At 56.6% G+C, this 17,832-nt stretch overlaps 1 protein-coding gene across 8 annotated transcripts in view; it reads right to left on the reverse strand.

Moving 5' to 3' along the window:
* The window catches only part of AGRN (agrin), a 62,717-nt gene that overhangs the window by 23,070 nt on the left and 21,815 nt on the right, over positions 1-17,832 (reverse strand). For all 8 annotated transcript variants that reach the window (XM_072917247.1, XM_072917251.1, XM_072917249.1 and 5 more), the window contains 12 exons: positions 15,613-15,828; positions 15,022-15,246; positions 14,434-14,658; positions 13,708-13,914; positions 8,716-8,937; positions 6,664-6,858; positions 5,714-5,914; positions 3,370-3,515; positions 3,028-3,133; positions 2,597-2,710; positions 726-890; positions 248-391 (listed from right to left, as the gene is read on the reverse strand). In XM_072917247.1, coding sequence (XP_072773348.1) covers positions 248-391; positions 726-890; positions 2,597-2,710; positions 3,028-3,133; positions 3,370-3,515; positions 5,714-5,914; positions 6,664-6,858; positions 8,716-8,937; positions 13,708-13,914; positions 14,434-14,658; positions 15,022-15,246; positions 15,613-15,828 — 2,166 coding nt within the window. The remainder of the gene's footprint in view (positions 1-247; positions 392-725; positions 891-2,596; positions 2,711-3,027; positions 3,134-3,369; positions 3,516-5,713; positions 5,915-6,663; positions 6,859-8,715; positions 8,938-13,707; positions 13,915-14,433; positions 14,659-15,021; positions 15,247-15,612; positions 15,829-17,832) is intronic.

Below are 17,832 nucleotides of genomic sequence, written 5' to 3' on the forward strand. Positions count from 1 at the left end.
TAAACACAACCCAAACTCCAAATAAAGCCCCCAAAACCCAGATAAACAAACCCCAAACCCGATATAAATAGGACCCAAAACCCCAATCCCCCAAATAAACAAGCCCCAAACCCCAAACAAAGCCCCAAACCCCAAACAAGCCCTAAACCCCAAACAAAGCCCCAAACCCCAAATAAACAAACCCCAAACAAGCCCCAAACCCCAAACAAAGCCCAGCCGAACCCCAACCCCATGGTGGGGCGCTCACCGGGCTGGCAGCCGGCGCTGCCCAGGCTGCTGCCCGCGGGGCACCGCGAGCACTTCATGCCCGAGATGCCCGGGCGGCACGAGCACAGCCCCGACATCTGCTCGCAGTCGTCCCGCACCGAGCCCACGGGGTCGCAGCCGCATGCTGGGACAGGGTGGGGGAAACGCAGTTATGGGGGGGAAATGGGGAAAAATACAGTTATAGGGTGGGAAAATGGGGAAAATGCAGTTATGGGGGGAAAATGCAGTTATGGGGGAAAGTGTAGTTATGGGGGGGGCAAATGGGAAAAAATACAGTTATAGGGTGGGAAAATGGGGAAAATGCAGTTCTGGGGGGGAAAAGGGTAAAAACCCCCCAGTTATAGGGCGGGAAAGGGGAAGGGGGGTGGTGATGTCCCAGCCCTGTCACTCAGGGAAGCGTCCCAGCCCTGCCCCACCCTCGGGCAGTGTCCCCTCGCTGTCCCCCAGGTGCCACTCACGCGTGCAGCCGCTGCGGCCGTCGGTGACGATGCCGCGGAAGTTCCAGAAGCCGGGCTCGCAGCGGTCGCAGCGCAGGCCGCCCACGCCGGGCTTGCAGGAGCACTGCCCCGAGCCCGGCTCGCACGAGCCCCCGTACGAGCCGTGGGGGTTGCACTGGCACGAGCCTGAGGGTGGGGACAGCGGGGACACCCGTGTCACTGCGTGTCACCCAGTGCCACCAGCTGCTCCCCTCCATCAGCCCCGGGGCTTGCAGGAGCACTGGCACAAGCCCAAGGGGACACCCGTGTCACCGCTGTCACCCGGTGCCACCAGCCGCTCCCCAGCCTGTCACCAACAGCTCCTCTCCCATTAACATCAAATGGGGAGGAAACAACTAGAGGGTGATTATTAATTCATTAACGAGCAGCCAAAGATTGACAGCCAGGCGCTGTCCTTGTCCAAGGGAAAGGGGACACAGGGGACAAAAAAGGACACAAGGGGACACAGAGGGACACAGAGGGGACAGGAAGGTGACACCCATGTCACACTGTCACCCGTGTGTCACCAGCTGCTCCTCTCCCATCAAAATCAAAGGGGGAGGAAGCAATTAGAGGGTGATTATTAATTCATTAACGAGCAGCTCGATGGAGGGAAGATAGACAGCGAGGTGTTGTCCTTGTCCCAGGGAAAGGGACATAGGGGGACATAAAGGGACACAGGGGGACATAAAGGAACACAGAGGGACACGAGGGACACAGGGGGACATTATCCAGCTGTTTTCCCCCCATTATCCATCTAGGTTTTTTCGCCATTATCCAGTTGTTTTTCCCCTACAATCCAGTTGTTCTTTCCCCCCATAATCCAGCTGATCTTTTCCCCATAAATCAGCTGGTTTTCCCCCATAATCCACCTGTTTTCCCCCCATCATCCAGCTGTTTTATCCAGCTGTTTTCCCCCATTATCCAGCTGTTTTCCCCCCATAATCCAGCCCCCCTGCTCAGCAGCCAGGCATGATCCCACCCTGGAGCTGTCTCTCCACGGGTTGATGTTTGCCCATCAAGCAGCCACAGCCTCAGCTGTTGAGAGCTTTTCAAAATGCTCCTGCTGGCTCGGGTAATTAGTGAATAAATATTAATGAGCCCCTGGCCAGCTCAGCTTCCTGCACAGGGGTCACCCAGCTGCCACCGGGCCTCTGGAAGGTGACAGGTTTCCCTCCACAGAATATTCCTGTCACCCAGGCAGGAGGAAACCCCCGAGCCCAGCAAGGGGTTGAAGGCACCGAGGACCTGGAGGCGCCTCTGGGGACACCCAAAAGACCCAAAGTGTCCCCTCCACCCCCCTGCCCTCCTGCATTCCCGAGGGATCGAGGCCTGGGAGCTGGCTCAGGGTTTTTGAAAGGACGGGAGGATCACCAGCAGTGGGAGGCTGTGGGGCAGGTGGGGTCAGTCCCTTCTCCCAGGGGACAAGGGACAGGAGCAGAGGAAAAGCTGCACCAGGGGAGCTTCAGGTTGGATATTTGGGAAGATTTGTTCACAATAAGAGTGGTCAGGTTTGGAATGGGCTGCCCAGGGAAGCAATAGAATCACCATCCCTGGAAAAGCTCAAACACTGCACATGTGGCATTTGGGGACAGGATTGTGCGGTGACCAACTCAGGAGGGCTTTTCCAGCCTGAACATCCCACAGCAATGGAATCACCATCCCTGGGAAAGCTCAAACCCTGGGCATGTGGCACCTGGGGACAGGATTCTGCAGTGACCAACTCAGGAGGGCTTTTCCAGCCTGAACATCGCCCTGTCCCACAGCTGAGGAGCTCCCAGCTCCACCTCCTGGGGACAGGACCCCAGACCCAGCCTCCCGGGGCCCCTCGGTGTCCCCGCGGTGGCACTCACTGGGACAGCCGGCGGCTCCCACGCCCAGCGCCGCGGTGACGTTGTCGGGGCAGCAGCCGTAGACGCTCTGGCTGCAGTGCACGGCCAGCAGGGGTGGCGGGGTGGTGGCCAGGGCTGCGGGGAGGGGACACAACAGTCACGGTGGCACCCGGGATCCGGCAGCGTTCCCAGAAATCCCCCTGGAGATGCTGGGAACTGGAGGTGAGGGCCTGGCCAGGGGGACAGCAGGGCACGGGGACAGGGGTGTGGGGCCTGAGAGCAATTCCTGCTTATTCCCAGGGAAAGGACACCAGGGACACACCCAGCAGGACAGCGTGACCTCCCTGAGGGGACACATCCAGGGACACACCCAAGGACACACCCAGGGCCACACCCCGGGCCACACCCAGGGCCACACCCAGCGTGGCCTGGCCCGCCCTGAGGGGACTCACCCCGACAGGCTCCCTGGCTGGTGACAAAGAGCTCCTGGCGTTTCTCGCACCGCGTCTTCTTCAGCTGGCACTCGTTGGCGTAGGTGACACCGTCAGAGCCGCACACCTGCCCATGGGGCGAGGGGACAGCTCGGGGACAGCTCAGGGACAGTGGGGACAGCTCGGGGACAGCTCAGGGACAGTGGGGACAGCTCAGAGACAGTGGGAACAGCTCAGGGACAGTGGGGACAGCTCAGGGACAGTGGAGACAGCTCAGGGACAGTGGAGACAGTGGGTACAGCTCGGGGACAGCTCGGGCTGTGCCAGCCGTGCAGGGCACACCAGCAGGAGGACAGGGCTCACCGGGGCGCGGGGCACGGCCGCGCAGGTGAAGTCGCACACGCAGGGCTCGTCCTCGGCGTCCTCGTCCCACCAGCCCCCGAAGTGCCGGCACCGTTCCTGCTCGCACTCGCCGCCGTCCCCCGAGCCCGAGCCCCCCGAGCCGCACTCTGGGGACAGGCAGGGAAACTGGGCTGGGCATTTTCCATTCAGTCACAGAAAAAGAGAAAGATTTCTGCCAGGCTAGGCCTGGGAAAGGTCCAGGAGGAATGGAAACCATTGATTATCTCGCTTTCCTGTCGCAGGGACATGCTTCTCTCCCTCAGCATTTTTCATAGAGGAGCACAGAGAGAAATGAAAGAGAAAACAATTTCTATTTCTGCTCCTTGTTTTTCCCACGTGGAATGTGTCTGGAGAATTGTTTACCTGGGGTGAGTGCTTGGTTGGATTCTGGTGAGGATTATTTGAATCTGGTGGCCAATCCAACCTACCTGGGGCTGGACTCTCAGAGAGGGCCACGAGTTGGGAGTGTTAGATATGGGAGATAGAACAAGTGGGTTTGTAGTTTTAGTATCTCCTCTAAATAGTAATATTAATGTGTTATAGTATAGTTATAACAAAATATCATTCAGCCTCCCGAACTGGAGTCAGGCACCATGATTTCTTCGCCTGCATTTACAATACTTTCCGTTCCCATTGTTCATAGATGTGTTCTGCCACACTGACCTAAGCCCAGTGCACCAACCAGGTGAAATCTTTTTACTTTAAAACCAATGGAACGAACGTTCACAATGTTCTCCAGAAACCTAAATCCCAGTTATACAGGAATAAAAATCCCAAATAAACAGAACCCAAAATCCCAGCTAAACAGGAACAAAAATCCCAGTTATACAGGAACTAAATCCCAGTTGTGCAGAACCCAAAATCCCAAAGAAACAGAAATCAAAATCCCAGTTATAGAGGAACAAAAATCCCAGTTATTCAGAAACCTAAATCCCAACTGTGCAGGATCCAAAATCCCAGTTATGCAGGACCCAAAATCCCAAATAAACAGAAACCAAAACACCAGTTCCACAGGAACCTAAATCCCAGTTAAACAGGAACCTAAATCCCAATTGTGCAAGACCCTAAATCCCACATAATCACCCCAAATCGTGCACAGGGAGCTGGTGGGTGACGTGGAGCTAGGGCAGGGCAGGGATTTAGGGCTGGGGTTTGGGGCTGGGATTTGGGGTTGGGAGAGGACTGAAAGCCCTGAGCTGTGCAGGATGAGCTGCAGCAGCAGCAGCAGAGACGTGGCTGATTTCAAAGGCTGCTGGAAGGGGAACAGGGATGGGGGAAGGGGACCTGGCCCTTTTCATGGCGTGATCAAAGGCTGGGCTCTGGCATCACACACAGAATTATTCAGGCTCTGCCTGAGGAGGGACAGCAACCTGAAATCCCCCGAGCAGGGCTGTGATCAAACACCCTGCTCTGCTTTTCCCTCTCTGACATCCTCCACCCCGTGTGCCAGGCAAGCTCAGCTCCCTCCCCGTGCCAGCAGAATCCTCAGCTTCCCCTGAGTGGGAAAACTCGGCGGGTTCTTTATTTTTAGGCTCGCCAAAAAAGGTAGAACCGACCCCAAAACCTTCCCTGGAGCTCTGCGGAGGCAACAGAGCTGTGGGATGGGCTGGGATGGAAGGGAACTTAAAAATCCTCCAGTCCCAAATCCCTGCCAGGGGCCAGGGGTGGCACTGGAGAGGGAAAATTTACATTGGATGAAGAGACAGGACAAGGGGGGTGGGCTTCAAACTGAAAATCAATGAATTTAGGTGGGAAATAGGGAAAAAAGAGGGAAAATTTGTCACAGGATGCAGACAAAGGACAAGGGAGATTGGCTTCAGACTGAAAACCAAGAAATTTATGTGTGATATGGGGGGAAAAGGGAAAATTTATATTGGATGCAGACACAGGACAAGGGAAAATGGCTTCAAACTAAAAACTGGGAAGTTTAGGTGGGATATGAGGAAAAAATTCCTCCCTGTGAGGGTTGGGAGGCCCTGGCACAGGGTGTCCAGACCTCTGGAGGTGCCCAAAGTAGTTTGGATAGAATTGGAAAAAACTGGGATAGAGGAATGGGGGTTGGAGTTAGAAGGTGGCTGGCACAGGACTGGGGGGGCTGGGGGTGCTTTGGGTCACGGGGGCAGTGAGGGAAGCGTGGCTGGTGCAGGGCCTGATGCTCTGGGGGGTTTTGGGGTCTCACAGGGCACAGGGGAAGTGTGACTGGTGCAGGGCCTGATGCTCTGGGGGGTTTTGGGGTCTCACAAGGCAAACAAGGGAAGTCCCCTGGCTCCCTTTCCCCACCCCCTGGAGAAGCAGACCACCCTACCGTCCTCGCAGGGTCCCGTCCTGGCCACCTGGATGCTCTTTTGCAGCTGGCAGGAGGCCGCCTGCAGCTGGCAGGGGCTGGGGTAGGTGACGCCGTCGGAGCCGCAGACCGGGGCCGGGGGCTGGCGCTCGCAGCGTGGGCACAGGCACTGCCCGCCCTCGCAGCGCCCGCCGAAGGAGCACAGCGAGCTGCCACACGGCTCTGGGGACAGGGAGGGACACGTCAGCCACGCCACGCCGCCAGGGCTCTGTCACAGAGCTGGGGGCGTTAGCGTTGTTAATTAATTTGTTATTCCTTATTTAATCCCTGCAACCTGGGTGCCCACCCTGAGTGTTTTGGACTCCCAGCGGCTCTTTCTGGAGGGAAAAAAATCCCATTTAATCGTTTCTTCTGGGAGGCAGCTGCCACCTCTACCTCACCCGTCCTCCCCCCAGCTCTGGGGGAATCTCAGCCCCAGCTGGACAGGTTTGTAGGGGCTCAATCGGCACTGCAGCTTTTGTCCTAAGCAGGGCTTTTAATTCATTAAGAAATCAGCCCAGCCAGGCTGGGGAGTGGGGAGGAAAGCTGGAACAAAGAGGAATTGACCCCAGGGGATGGAGGGGAGGGAGAGGATCAGACACAGCTCTGCTCTCACTTCTGCTGCTGTCTGTTAGCACGTTTTTAGCCTAATTCCTGCCTTGGCCCCGTGGACATTAATCCAATTTCTCTGCTTGGCCCAGACAAATAACACGAGGGGGCTCTTCCAGCGAGGGGGAAACCAAACCCAAGCTGCTGGAGGGGCTGGAAATATCCAATTCCCGCGGGCTAAAAGGGAAAATCGCTCGGGCAGGGCGTGCGAGCCACAATCCCCGCGGAGCAGCAGCAGGAGCAGGAGCAGGAGCAGCAGCAGGAGCAGCAGCAGGAGCGGGTGGCACGGGCCGGGGGCACCCGGGGGACAGTGGCACACTCACTGCAGGGGCCCTGGGCTGCCACCAGGATGTTTTCCTGCTGGGTGCAGGCGCGGACGTGCAGCTCGCACTCGCTGCCGTAGGTGTTGCCGTCGCTGCCGCAGACGGGCTGCGCCGAGGGCACGCACTCGGTGGGGCACACGCAGCGCCCCGTCTCCGCCTCGCAGATGGCACCGAAGCGGCACTTCCCGCAGCGCTCTGCCAGCAAGGCCAAAACTCGGTCAGAACGGCTCTGGGGGCACTGCTGGCTGCCCTGGGGCTGCCCCCTCCTCAAACACAAGCTCGCTCTTGGGGGCGGCTCCTGCGCCCCAAACCGGGGCCGAGGCGGCCACAGCGCCGCTGGCAGCCTCCCCACTTGTCTGTTATTGAATATTGATTATTAGGGAATGGTTAAATAGAGGCTCGGCAAGGTGAAGGCCTTGTGGAGCCCCTGAAGGGGGGAAATGATGCCTCAGGTTTTGGCTTTTCTATTTTTCAGATTCTCTACTGATACCTCAGGTTTTGGCTTTCAGATTCTGTACTGATACCTCAGGTTTTGGCTTTTGTATTTTTCAGATTCTGTGCTGATACCTCAGGTTTTGGCTTTTCAGTTTTACAGATTCTCTACTGATGCCTCAGGTTTTGGCTTTTCTATTTATCATATTCTGTACTGATGCCTCAGGTTTTGGCTTTTCTATTTATCAGATTCTCTACTGATACCTCAGGTTTTAGTTTTCCTATTTATCAGATTCTCTACTGATGCCTCAGGTTTTGGCTTTTCTATTTATCAGATTCCCTACTGATACCTCAGGGCTTTTTTTCTTTTCTATTTATCATATTCTGTACTGATACCTCACATTTTAGCTTCTCAATTTTTCAGATTCCGTGCTGCTTTTGTGTGTGGATCTGAGCTTCACATTAAGGTTCACATTAGTTGTTTTTTTTTTCTGGGGGCACAGAAAAACCCTGATTTTGTACAAAAATCCCCCTCCAGCAGCTCTCCCTCCTGCAGGAGCCAGCAGCGAGCAGCTCCCCTGGCTCCTGGAGTTTCTCTGCTCCATCTCTGCTCCAACACCTCCCTTCCCTCCTGCCATCACTGCAGCAGGAATTTGGCTCCGAGGTGCTTTTCCTGCTTTTCTCCTGCTCACGGCAGCTGCTGCCTTGGCATGGGGGAGGAGGAGGCACCAACCCCCTGCTCCGCTCCTGCTGCTGGCCTGGAGGTTTTTATCCTGGGCTGGAGGTTTTTATTCTGGTCTGGAGGTTTTTATCCCAGCCTGGTGGTTTTTATCCTGGCCTGGAGGTTTTTATTCTGGTCTGGAGGTTTTTATTCTGGTCTGGAGGTTTTTGTTCTGGTTTTTATCCTGGCCTGGTGGTTTTTATCCTGGCCTGGAGGTTTTTATCCTGGCCTGGAGGTTTTTTTTCTGGTTTTTATCCTGGCCTGGTGGTTTTTATCCCAGCCTGGAGGTTTTTATCCTGGGCTGGAGGTTTTTATCCTGGCCTGGTCGTTTTTATCCTGGTTTTTATCCTGGCCTGGAGGTTTTTATCCTGGTTTTTATCCTGGCCTTTATCCTGGCCTGGAGGTTTTTATTTTAACAACAAAGTGATTCCCCTGCCCAAATCTCACCACAGGCTCCTTTGTCCTTTACCCTGGTCTTTTTTTTTTTGAGGACAAAGGCCAACAACAACAACAACAAAACAAAAACAACCTCCAGCCAAATCCCACATCAGGGCCCCTTGTCCTTCACCCTGATGTCCCTTTGAGGACACAACCAACACCCCCAACATCCCCCCAGCCCCAGCCCTGGCCGTGTCTCACCGCAGGGCCCCCGGTGCCGGACGCCGATGTCCCTTTGAGGACACAGCCACCCCCAGCAACCCCCCAGCACAATCCCATCCCAAATCTCACTGCAGGGGCCCCTGTGCCGGACGCTGATGTCCCTTTGAGGACACCCCAAACACCCCCAGCACAATCCCATCCCAAATCTCACTGCAGGGCCCCTTGTCCTTCACCCTGATGTCCCTTTGAGGACACAGCCACCCCCAAACACCCCCAGCCCTGTCCCATGCCACTCTCACCGCAGGGCCCGCGGTGCCGGAGGCCGATGTCCCTCTGCAGCAGGCAGGCCATGGCGTGCAGCTCGCAGGGGCTGCCATAGGTGCGCTGGTCGGTGCCGCAGACGGGGTCGTAGCGGCCCTGGCACTGCTGCTGGCACTCGCACACGGCCGCCTGGTTCTTCACCACGCACGTGGCCCCGAAGGAGCACTCCACGCTCAGGCAGGGGCTGGGCGCGCCCAGGTCTGCGAAGGGCACAGGAGAGGCGCGGGTGGCTCGTGCGCCCCGAGCTGCCGGGCTCTGTCCCCTCCGTGCCCGGCCCCGCGCGTGGCACGGCTGAGGGATGGGCACGGGGACAGGAACGGGATTGCCACCTCGCCCTGACCAGAAACGCCAGCAGAGCCTCGCACACAGCTCCCACAGGATGGGAGGGCTCCTCTCCCTGGGACCCACACCCAGGGGTCACACTGCTCCCCAAAAACCTCATGGGGCTCCCCAGGAATCACAGAATCACAAGGTTGGAAGAGATCTCCAAGATCATCAACTCCAACCTATGCCCTAACACCTCAACCAGACTACAGCACCAAGTCTTCAGCCATCTCCAGTCTTTTCTAAACACATCCAGAGGTGCTGATTCCACCACCTCCCTGGGAAGACAATTCCAGTATTTTATTATTCTTTTGATGAAAAATGTTTTCCTAATGTCCAACCTGTACCTTCCCTGCCGTAGCTTGAGAGGAGCTGGCCAGGGAGGACACGCTCGGTTCCACCACTGCTGATCCCCCATGCCATCCCCTCCCAGGGAGCTGCTGTGGGGCAGGATGGGGACATCCCTGTCCTCCCCTCAGCCCAGCCCTCGGGAAGGGACTCCAGGGCTGGGAATTCCCTGGCCGGAAGCAGCACATCCTCTGGATCCACGAGCCCAGCGGTGACAAGGTGCCAGCTGAGAGCAGAGGCCGTGTCCCTCTCCCTGCTGGCAGGGACATCCCGGGGGCTCACCCCAGCTCCCACCCCAGCACCCAGGAGCCCAGGAGGGAGCGGCCGTGCTGCTGGGGACAGAGCCAGCACTGCCCAGTGACCCTGGGGGACAAGGGAAGGACAGCACGGCTGGACAGTGACAAGGACACAGGACAAGGACACAGGTGGGGACAGACAGTGCAGCCCGGAGGAGACGGAGCGACAGCAGAACAGCACAGCCCTGGCAGCGGGGCAGAGAGCTGGGCAAGGTCCCTGGGGAGCGCCCTGGGCACCTCCCCTGCCAGCAGCACGGCAGTGGCACCGCTGTGGCACCCCTGTGCCAAGCAGCCGGGGACAGCTGGGTCGGGATCTGCCTGCCTGGGGCCAGCCTAGAGCCAGGGGCCTGCAAAGGACAGGGAGAGGGGACAGCTCGGGCACAAGGACACAGCTCTGTCCCCAGCTCAGGCACAAGGACACAACTCCAGCTCTGTCCCCAGCTTCCCAGCAGCTCTGAGCTCTTCCCAAGGACCAGGAATTGCTCCCTGGGGTGCTGCCCCCAAGTTTGTTGCCCATTTTTGTCCCCTAACCACGTCCTCCCTGCACGGAGGCACCGATTCCAAGGGGAAATTCCCTCTGGACACTTTTCCTGGGCATGAAGCAAAGATAATCCCCAGGCTGAGATCCAGGCTCGGCCTCCTGCCTTGGGAATGGGGTGGGAGCACAGGGAGGGACCAGCCTGGAGGAGAACCCAGCCCTGACACTCCCTGTCCATCTCCACTGGAGATGCAGCACCTGCAATTCCCAAATCCCAGCCTGGAACCTCTCACACGCAGCCCTGGGCACCTCCAGACATCCAAGGGGGGGTTGGCACCCATTTGGCTGTGGGTGGGAGCAACGAGGACCTGCTGAGCTGGGCTGTAATCCAGACCTGCTTTGGTTCCTGCAGGGAGGGAAACTGAGGCACGTTTCCCTGGGAAACATTCCCAGGGAAGAGCCTGGGAGCTCTGAGGGGCTCCGAGGCCTGGGCTGGCACAGGGGACAAGCAGGACACACAGCACAGCTGGGGCACAGCTGGGGCAGCACAGCTGGGCAGCACAGCTGGGGCAGCCCCGGGCAGGCAGAACTCCGGGCAGGAGCAGCTGGGGAAGCCAGAGGGGCGAGTTGGGAGCAGGAGGAGAGGGGGAAAATCAACCGGAGCAGTCCAGAGCGATGCAGCAGCCCGGGGGGCTGGCTGAGGAGTGGGGGGCTCCCAGCACCCACCTCTGCGCCCACTCTCCTTTGCCCGGGGGGCACAGCGAGCATCGGGCAAGAGCAATTTCCACTCCAGCAGGGTTTGGGGCCGGGGAGGGGACAAACCCCAGGGCAAGCTCTCCGTCCTGGGGGGCTCTCAGGCCAAACTAGAGAGGCGGGAGCAGTGAGAGGAGCCAGGAGAGCCCTGGCCACGGAGGAGGGGCAGAGGCGAGCTCCCAGCAGAGGTGTCCGGGCAGGGAGCAGGAGGGTGGTGCCAGGACAGAACTCCTTCCTCCACACAGGCAACACTGTAAAACACAAGACACAGACGAAACAGGAAAGAGAGAGAGAGAAAGAGAGGACAGCAGAGATAAGAGAAGACAGATGCAGCTACAGACACCTTCCTTCCTTCCCTCGTGGCCACGTCAGCCTCATCCCATCCCTTCTTTCTCAGCTGCAGCACCCAGAAGGATTAAAAAAAGAAATTTGATGGTGAATACTTATGAAGAATTATTATTTTACCAACTGAAGTTGCAAAACTTGTTTTTGAATGAAGACCTGAGCTGAGAACAAACAAGCAAGCTGTTAACAGCTAGCTACAAAATAGAAATTCCTGTGTGAAGTGTTTTTCAAATGTTCTTTCAATCACCTTCTTCTCCCTTAATGGCTTGAATGGTTTTGTTTGGCTTTGCCTCCCTGGCCTGGCTGCTGGAAAAGGCAGGAGAGCTCAGGGTTTGCCAGGCAGCTGCTTGTGAGGGGTTCAAACGCTGCCAAGCCCTTCCCCAGCTCTGCATCCCCACAGCTCCCAGGCACAGATCAGCTCCCAGCTCCGAGCTTTTCCTTTTCCTTCTCCTTGCCAGAGCCAACAGGGCTAAAAAAATCCACTCACACCTCCTGGGGATGGGCTCCAGGACTGCCTGGAGCTGCCACAGGCACTCTGCCATCCCAGCTTTGGCAGACAAAGCTGGTTTTGGTTCATCCCCCCGCTTTTCGCTCCTGTCCCACCAGGATGCAGCCCCTGGAAGCAGAAGTGTGCCGGGCAGGAGGGAGGGGAGCTGGAATCAAGGAGAGGGAGGTGGAGAGAGGAATGGCAGGTGCACCAGGACACATCCTACTGCTCCTGGCCTTTGTCCACGGAACACGGTGGGAATGATGCGTGGCTGACGCTCAGAGCAGCGTGAATTCCCTGATCATCCCAGGAATTTGGGGATTTTCAGCCTCTCAAGGAGGCACAGGGGAGGGTTTGAAGAGAGCCCAAGGAGCCAGTGCTGCAAAAAATCCCCCCACCATGGGATCACAGCCCTTCCCACAGGGAAAACCTGGGGAACTGACTCCCAGGCATCCCCCCACCAGGAACACAGAGAAATGGGTGCTTAAAAATAACAGCTGTGATTATTCTGAGTGGGATGTTGGGAGCCTGGCAAATTCTTTTCCAGCAGCTGGGTCTGGCAGCCTCAAAAGCCTCCAGCAGGAGCACAAAGCCAACAAACACATCCCCAAGGCGGGATTCTGATTGCCAAGCACTTCAGGAGGCTCAGCCCAGCTGATACCTGATCAAACATCAGCTTGAAAGAGCAGGACGCAGCTCCAGAGGTGGGAAAACCCAAAGTGAGCCGAAATGAACAGTTTGTAACTCATCCAAATCAGCGCAGGGGCTGCTTTAACCCCCTTCAGAACCTTACACCTGGGCACTCCCAGCATCCCAAGGATCCAAAGCCCCATCCTAGCCCATCCTCCTGAGAAAGGTCCATTGGGGAGCTTCTCCTAGAGACGAGACAAAGACACGGTGAGAGCTCCAGACAGGGCACAGAGGGAAGAGATCCCGGCGGAGAGAAGCAGGCAGGCATGGAAAGGAGAGCGTGGCAGGGGTTTGGAGACTGGCACTACCCTGGGAGAGCAATGGATGGCATGGATGGAAGGGAGCGTGGTGGGGAGGAGAGAACGCGGCAGGAGGCGACAGACACTTGGTTCCAACACGGACGGGTGTTCCCGTGTCACACAGCAGACAGAGACAGGAGCAGGACAGCGAGAGTGGCACACGGCAGGGCTGCTGGAGGGACAGGAACACGGGGCCAGGGAGGTTCCAGCTGCTGCACACTGGGCTCAGCCTCTGGCAGGCTCCGTGGGCATCCACCCGGGGCCTCTCAGCATGCCACCCTGCCCGGAGCAGCTGGGAAGGGCCGAGGGGGGTGGGGGATCAGCATTCCCACAGGAGAGGGGGGAGCAGCATCCCCGTGGGACAGGGGGGAGCAGCATCCCTGTGGGATATGGGGTAGCAGCATCCCTGTGGGATGAGGGGGACCAGCATCCCTGTGGGATGAGGGGGACCAGCATCCCTGCAGGACAATTTGGGGACCGACACATCCATGAGGCAATCTGGGGACCAGCATCCCCATGGGACAGGAGGGATCAGCATCCCTACAGGACAGCATCCCCATGGGACAACCTGGGGACCACCATCACTACAGGACAACATCCCTGTGGGACAACTTGGGGACTGCCACTCCTGCAGGACAGGAGGGACCACCATCCCTACAGGACAACTCGGGGACCACCATCCCTACAGGAGAATCTGGGGACCACCATCCCTACAGGAGAACCTGGGGACTACCATCACTCCCACAGGACAACTTGGGGACCATCATCCCTGCAGGACAGGAGGGATCAGCCTCCCCACAGGACAGCATCATGGTGGGACATCTTGGGGTCTGGCATCCCCACAGGAGAACCTGGGGACCACCATCACCCCCACGGGAGAACCTGGGGCGCCCCCCCCACGGGACAGCACCCCACAGCCCATCCCCACCGGCCCCGCCCGCGGTGCTCACCGCAGGGCCCGCGGTGGCGCACGGCGATGCCGGCCTGCCGCAGGCACTCGGCACGGCGCCGCTGGCAGTCGCTGCCGTAGGTGCGGCCGTCGCTGCCGCAGAGGGGCCGGAAGGCGCCGTCGCAGGAAATGCGCTCGCAGGAGCAGCGCGCGGCCCCGCGCCGGTTCAGGCACACCGCGTTGAACCTGCACTCGTCCTTGCAGCGGTCTGCCGGGCACAGGTTTGCATGTTAGATAATACATTCAATGGTAGTAATAATAATAATAATAATAATAATTCAATACAAATACATTCAATAATCATAATAATAATATTATTCAATAATAATTCAATATATAATGTAATAGATAAAAATATAATATAATGTAATATATAAAAATATAATATGTAAAAATATAATATATAAAACATAATATATAATATTATAGATAAAATATAATATATATATAAATAATATCTATAATATATACTGTATATTATATATATATTAATATATTACATATTCATATATTAATATATTAAATAATATATTAAAAATAACACATTGATATATTTAACAAAGAACTACTGCTATTTTAAAAACAATCCAGCCTCCAGGCTCTGTTCTGGGCAGCCCCTTTAGGTACTGAGGAGGAGGAGAGGAGGAGGAGATGATGGAGGAGGAGATGGAGAAGGAGGAGATGATGGAGGAGGAGGAGGAGGAGCAGGAGAAGGCCCGGCACTCACCCTGCTGCTGGCACTGCCCCGAGCGCACCTTCTGGATGTCGATGCCGCGGATGGCGCCGGCGCGGCCCATGGCGCACTCGCTCTCGTAGGTGACGCCGTCGTCACCACACACCGGGCCGCTGCCCGGGGGACAATCCTCGGGCCGGGGCAGCAGCTCCGCGCGCCGCGTCCGGGGGTTCACCCGGCACACGCGGCCCGGCTCGCTCGGCACGCCCTGGCACGGGTCTGGGGACAGGGGTGGCACCGGAGTCATCGCTGCCCTCCGAACGGTCACTCCTGCCCAAATCGTGCTCTGCTCCCGTCCCTGTGTGGCCCCGAGAGCCCCCAAACCCTCCCTTGTGTCCCCAAACCCTCCCTCGTGCCCCTGGGAGTCACTCCTGCCCAAATCAGAACTTCCCAGGCTCTGTTCCTTCCCCTGTGCCCCCAAACCCTCCCCTGTGCCCCCAAACCCTCCCTCGTGCCCCCAAACCCTCCCCTGTGCCCCTGGGAGTCACTCCCTTCCCCTGTGCCCCCAAACCCTCCCCTGTGCCCCGGGTGCCCCTCCTGCCCCCCGGCACGGCCCCTCCTGCCCCGGTGACCCCCCCTCACCGCAGGGGCCGTTGAACTGCTTGGCGAGGTCCTGCTGCGCGTCGCAGGCGTGCTTCTGCAGGTGGCACAGGCTGCGGTAGTCGCGGCCGTCGCTGCCGCACACGGGGCTCTCGGCCACGCCGCCGCACGACGAGGGACACACGCACTTGGCCGCCTGGCCGTCAGGGGAGGGCACGCAGCTGCTGCCAAAGCTGCACGTCACCTCTGCACAGGGGTCCTTGGAGCCTGGGGACAGCAGGGGACACAGCACGGGTGAGAGCCTGGCACGGGATGTGCTCCTGGTCCTGCATTGGGAATAACCCCAAAAAATCCCCCAAATCCATCCCTCCAAATGGCCAATCCAGCAGCAATGGATAATTTTCCATCAGCTATACTGGATTCTTGGAGCAGGGACAGAGGAAGGGACATGGGTGACAGCATGGCATGGGATGTCCCATTCCTCTGGTGGAATAACCCCAATATATCCCAATATCCCCCAAATCCATCCCTCCAAAAGCCCCAGTCCAGCAGCAAAGAATAATTTTCCATCATTTTCCCATCATTTCTCCATCATTTCCCCAAAATTTCCGGACACGCCACGTCCCCACTCACCGCAGGGCCCCTTGCTGACCACCTTGATCCTCCTCTGCTGGTTGCACTGGGCCCTGTCCAGCTCGCACTCGTTGCTGTAGGTGGAGTGGTCGGAGCCGCAGACCGGGGCCACCACGGGGGCACAGGGACCCTTGCGGCACACGCACGAGGCCTGGCCCGGCTCCGTGGGGCTGCGCTCGCACACGGCCCCGAAGCCACAGAGCATCCCCCGGCACCCTGGGGACACGGGGGCAGCCGTGGGCATGGGGACACACAGGGGACATGGGGACATACACGGGATACGGGGACAGCCGTGGGCATGGGGACACACAAGGGACATGGGGACACACGGCCCCAAACCCTTCCCTAAAATCCAATTTCCCCCTTCCCTGGGACAGCTCCATGCAGCCCCTGAGGTGTTCCCTGCCCCAGTGCCCCCCACGAGTCAGAACCTCAGAACCAGAGCCTGACCTACAACAAAGGGAAAAGGACTCTGAGATCAAACCCCTCATTTACACTTCAATTCCAGGGTTTGCCTCTGACTGCCTGGAGACTCAGGAGATAAATCCCATAAATCCCGGGAAATCAAAAGGAAAAGGATTCTCCTCCTCTCCTTCCTCAGCAAGAGATAAATCCCATAAATCCCGGGAAATCAAAAGGAAAAGGATTCTCCTCTCTCACCCCAGCACGAGATAAATATCATAAATCCCAGGAAATGAAAAGGAAAAGGATTCTCCTCCTCTCCTGACCGGGATCTAGAGGGATTCACCCATTTTCTGAAGAGCTGGGATGGAGCCTGAGCTGCTCCTTCCCTCTCTTTGGGGTTTTTTAAAATGCAGATGAGGTGTAAAAATTCCGGGGGAATGGGAATTGCAGGATTCAGCCCGAGGGAAGGGGCTGGGAGTGGGAATGGAGCTGCCTTAGACAGGAAGGGAAAAGGGAGGAAAAAAGGGGGGGGAAGGGGTGGGAATAAAAGGAGAGGGAAAGGCCAGGGTGAAAAGGGTGCAGGGGAAAAAAGGCAGGAAAAAAGTACAGGGAAAAAAGGTGGAGAAAATAAGGGGAAAGCTGAGAAGAAAGGTAGGGAAAAAGGCAAGGGGAAAAAGGTGGAAAGGTGGAGGAAAAAACCCCTTGTGCCCAAAAGGGTCAGCAAGAACAGCAGGGCTGGGCATTAATTAACTGGGGGTGGGCATTAACAACTTGGGCAGGGCATTAATGAATTAGGGCTGGGCATTAATTACCCCGGGCTGAGGCAGGTGCCCGTTGCCATGGAGAGCGGCTGGGCTGGCGCTGGAGCCCAGCCCTGCTCATCAACATTCAAATTTTCAGCCCTGCCCCATCAATATTTGAATATTCAGCCTTGCTCATCAATATTCAAATATTCAGCCCTAGGCCATCAATATTCGAATATTCAGCCATCGTCCATCAATATTGAGCTGTGGCTGAATATTCCTGAGCTGCATATTCCAAACCTGAGCTCTGCTTTGCTGGGACCGTGACCCTGCCCAGCTTTGGGAGGGGAAGGGACCCCCCCAAACCTCCAGCCTTACCCAACGCTTTGTGCCCCCCTGAGCAAACCTCAGCCAAATCCCAGCCCAAAGCCTCTCCTAAACCTGCCAAATGAAATGCGGATGAAAAATTAAACTCTACAATTTTAAGAAAGATTTGTAGGGAATGGGTATATTTATTTATAGTGCATGTGGGGACTTATTGCCCTTTAATGGACATGTGTATTTTTGAGAACTTTTGATACTTTTTTATTATTTTTAGTAATTTCTATATGCATAGAATTTTATAATAGGTTAATGCATATTTATTCTGCTGATTTTACATTGTACTTAGAGCTAGTTATACTTGTACTTAGTTTTTGTTAGAAAGTACAGAAAGAACTCTTGGGTTACTTTGCCCTGTCTGTTTCAAGGTCGGAGGAGTCTTTTTTATCTCTTTTTTTTAGTGTGGAAATCTGTATTCTTTTCTTTAGCTGGGGTAGTTTTGCTAGGGGTAAACTAAACAGCATATTTATCAAGCTCAAAGTAGCACATTTTACTTAGATTTAAATAAATTTTTATCTTATTAAATTTTCATTCTGTCTCACAAGGGCGCCCAGAAGCACATTAAACCCAGCCTAGGCACGAGCAGAACACAACCAGCAAAACCCACCCCCAGCACCAGCAGGGACCCCCTCCCTGCGTCCCCTGTCCCCCAAAAACACCTCCCGAACCCCCTGGGAGGAATTTCCCTCCC

This window comes from Taeniopygia guttata, chromosome 21, assembly GCF_048771995.1.
Source record: "Taeniopygia guttata chromosome 21, bTaeGut7.mat, whole genome shotgun sequence".
Classification (NCBI taxonomy): domain Eukaryota; kingdom Metazoa; phylum Chordata; class Aves; order Passeriformes; family Estrildidae; genus Taeniopygia; species Taeniopygia guttata.